Here is a 2,111-nt window from a genome sequence, read left to right on the forward strand (position 1 = left end):
TTGGATATGAGCAATTGTGTTGGGCGAAACATAAGAGGTACCAATGAACCAGAAAGGTTAAAGCATGCAGCACCATATGGAATACGTAGTACACAAGACAGCCTAAAAAGAGACAAGTGCCACTAAAACATTCATCTCTTTCCAATGTCAAGCAGCGACGCTGATATAGTACTCTATAACCCTGAAGACGACTCGGATCAGTCATTGACTTGACAATATCCTCTGACGACGAGGAATATGAGTTCCTCGAATCAGAGGCAGAAGAAGGTCTTTACCTCTTACAACTAAAGCGACGCACATTAATATGGTAGCAAATAGATACTTCATCGGAAGTAAGGGTAGTACCAGACGACATGCCATCATACATTGGAACTGGCAATGACCGAGAGCGAGAAGACCAATTGGTGCCAACCTTGTAGATAAAGCCGGCAATTGGCATATTGATTGTAGAATTATATGTATGTGCATTTTATAATATAGGTACAATTCAAGTAGGCACAACTTGAACCTCATCTATGTCGTCAAAAATGTTGTTTTTTCTGCTAGTTGGAACCTGTTGATCATTGCTTGGTCGATCAAAAGCTAGACAGGCCCAAGGTCAATGTATGTATAATGCCATTCAATCAATAATAGTGAACACACCGCAACGTTGAAGTGCATTTCCCAGTTGCATTTGGAACTGTATCAACGAATCACTGTCATCCGAATAAAGAGAAGCGGTATCAGAAGAGTCAGGGTCAATAGATATATATCGACGAGGCATGAAGTATGGAATAAGAGAAAAAGAGTACTTCTCACAAGCCTTGTATACCACTTGTATTTGTACCCTCATGTTTGTGGGAAAGCATTCATGTGTATTGCTTATAGGGTAGTGATCAGCAACCCCGTTAAATCCCCCCACTTTTCAACTTAGAGAAATTCCCCACTTTTATTCCGCCAGCCTACTTTTTTTTCACATCGCACATTCCCATTGGCAAAAGTTGGACCCTACCTACCGATCTACGACATGGACGTAATAGATCTATTCCAGATGAGTGCATTCGACTTTACACGGCTTCGATCTGAGCGATTGTGACGAATTGACAAACACATGGGGCGATCCCAACTTACGCTACCTATTATACAGCACACCGCTTGGGCCTACCACACACACTTTCACAGCCTTGTCACCTTCACCAAAGGTAGTATTATGATCAGTGGGTATTTTTCAACAAGGGAAGCCGTTATCAGTCAAAAAGACGCGTGTTGTTGTCGAACTTTTTCGCTTACTTTATTCGTGGAGCCAATATACAATATCGTTTGTACACCAACAAAAGCTAAGTAATTATACAAGATACGTCAAGGGAATGAGTGATTGAAGGAAGAGGAAAAGGATAATGATACGATTTATTTTCTAGTTCGATTTCTTTTGCGTGGGTGTTGTGGCGGGAGTCTAGCGTTTGGTGGTAGTATACGAGCTTGATCGAGTTCAGATTGAAGATTGTCCAGTTTGCCAATGATATCAAGAAGTTTTGCATCATTAAATGATCCTTGATCGAGTGTACGTTTGAACCTGTTGATTTGGGACTTGATGGTATCACGAGGATTATCCATGGAAGTATTATCGTTGGTGTCATTGGTAGTGGTGGAAGCGGATTGAGAGACATTGTTGGGATCTTGTGCTCGCGATGTAGATGGAGGAAGAGAAGGAGCGGAAGGGTTGAGATCAATCGTGACCCTTTTGGGTTGATGATCACCATTAACGATGTAAGATGTATTCCAACGTGCGAGAAGGAACATGTGCTTGCATGCCTTGTTATTAAACTTGTAAGCTAGACATGAGCATGTCATCACTTTTGTGGTATCAGAGGCTGTGTCGTATTCAACAGTGACCTTTAAGAAGAGGGATACTATAGATGAGAATCATGCTTGGCTCGAGGATAAAAGATATAGCTTACCGTAAAACGAATACCATCAAGTGCAAAACTATTGACAAGGTATGCATTTGTATCCGCTGTACTCGGTTGAATCATACAGCTAAGTTGCATGTCGGTCATGTCATTAGCCAAGTCATTGGCTTGTTTCCTCTTCTGTAGCATATGCCGCTGTTGGTTGGTCAATGCACCGTTGCG

At 41.8% G+C, this 2,111-nt stretch overlaps 1 protein-coding gene across 1 annotated transcript; it reads right to left on the bottom strand.

The window, feature by feature from the left end:
• Positions 1 to 1,386: 1,386 nt before the first annotated feature.
• O0I10_013229 (uncharacterized protein) lies at positions 1,387 to 2,012 on the bottom strand (the record flags this gene model as incomplete). Its single annotated transcript, XM_058493033.1, has 2 exons — positions 1,387 to 1,872; positions 1,938 to 2,012. The coding sequence occupies 2 exons, from the start codon at positions 2,010 to 2,012 to the stop codon at positions 1,387 to 1,389; spliced, it is 561 nt and encodes a 186-aa protein (XP_058336202.1).
• Between the last annotated feature and the right edge of the window lie 99 nt (positions 2,013 to 2,111).

This window comes from Lichtheimia ornata (assembly GCF_029851405.1).
Source record: "Lichtheimia ornata isolate CBS 291.66 chromosome Unknown scaffold00346, whole genome shotgun sequence".
Lineage (NCBI taxonomy): Eukaryota > Fungi > Mucoromycota > Mucoromycetes > Mucorales > Lichtheimiaceae > Lichtheimia > Lichtheimia ornata.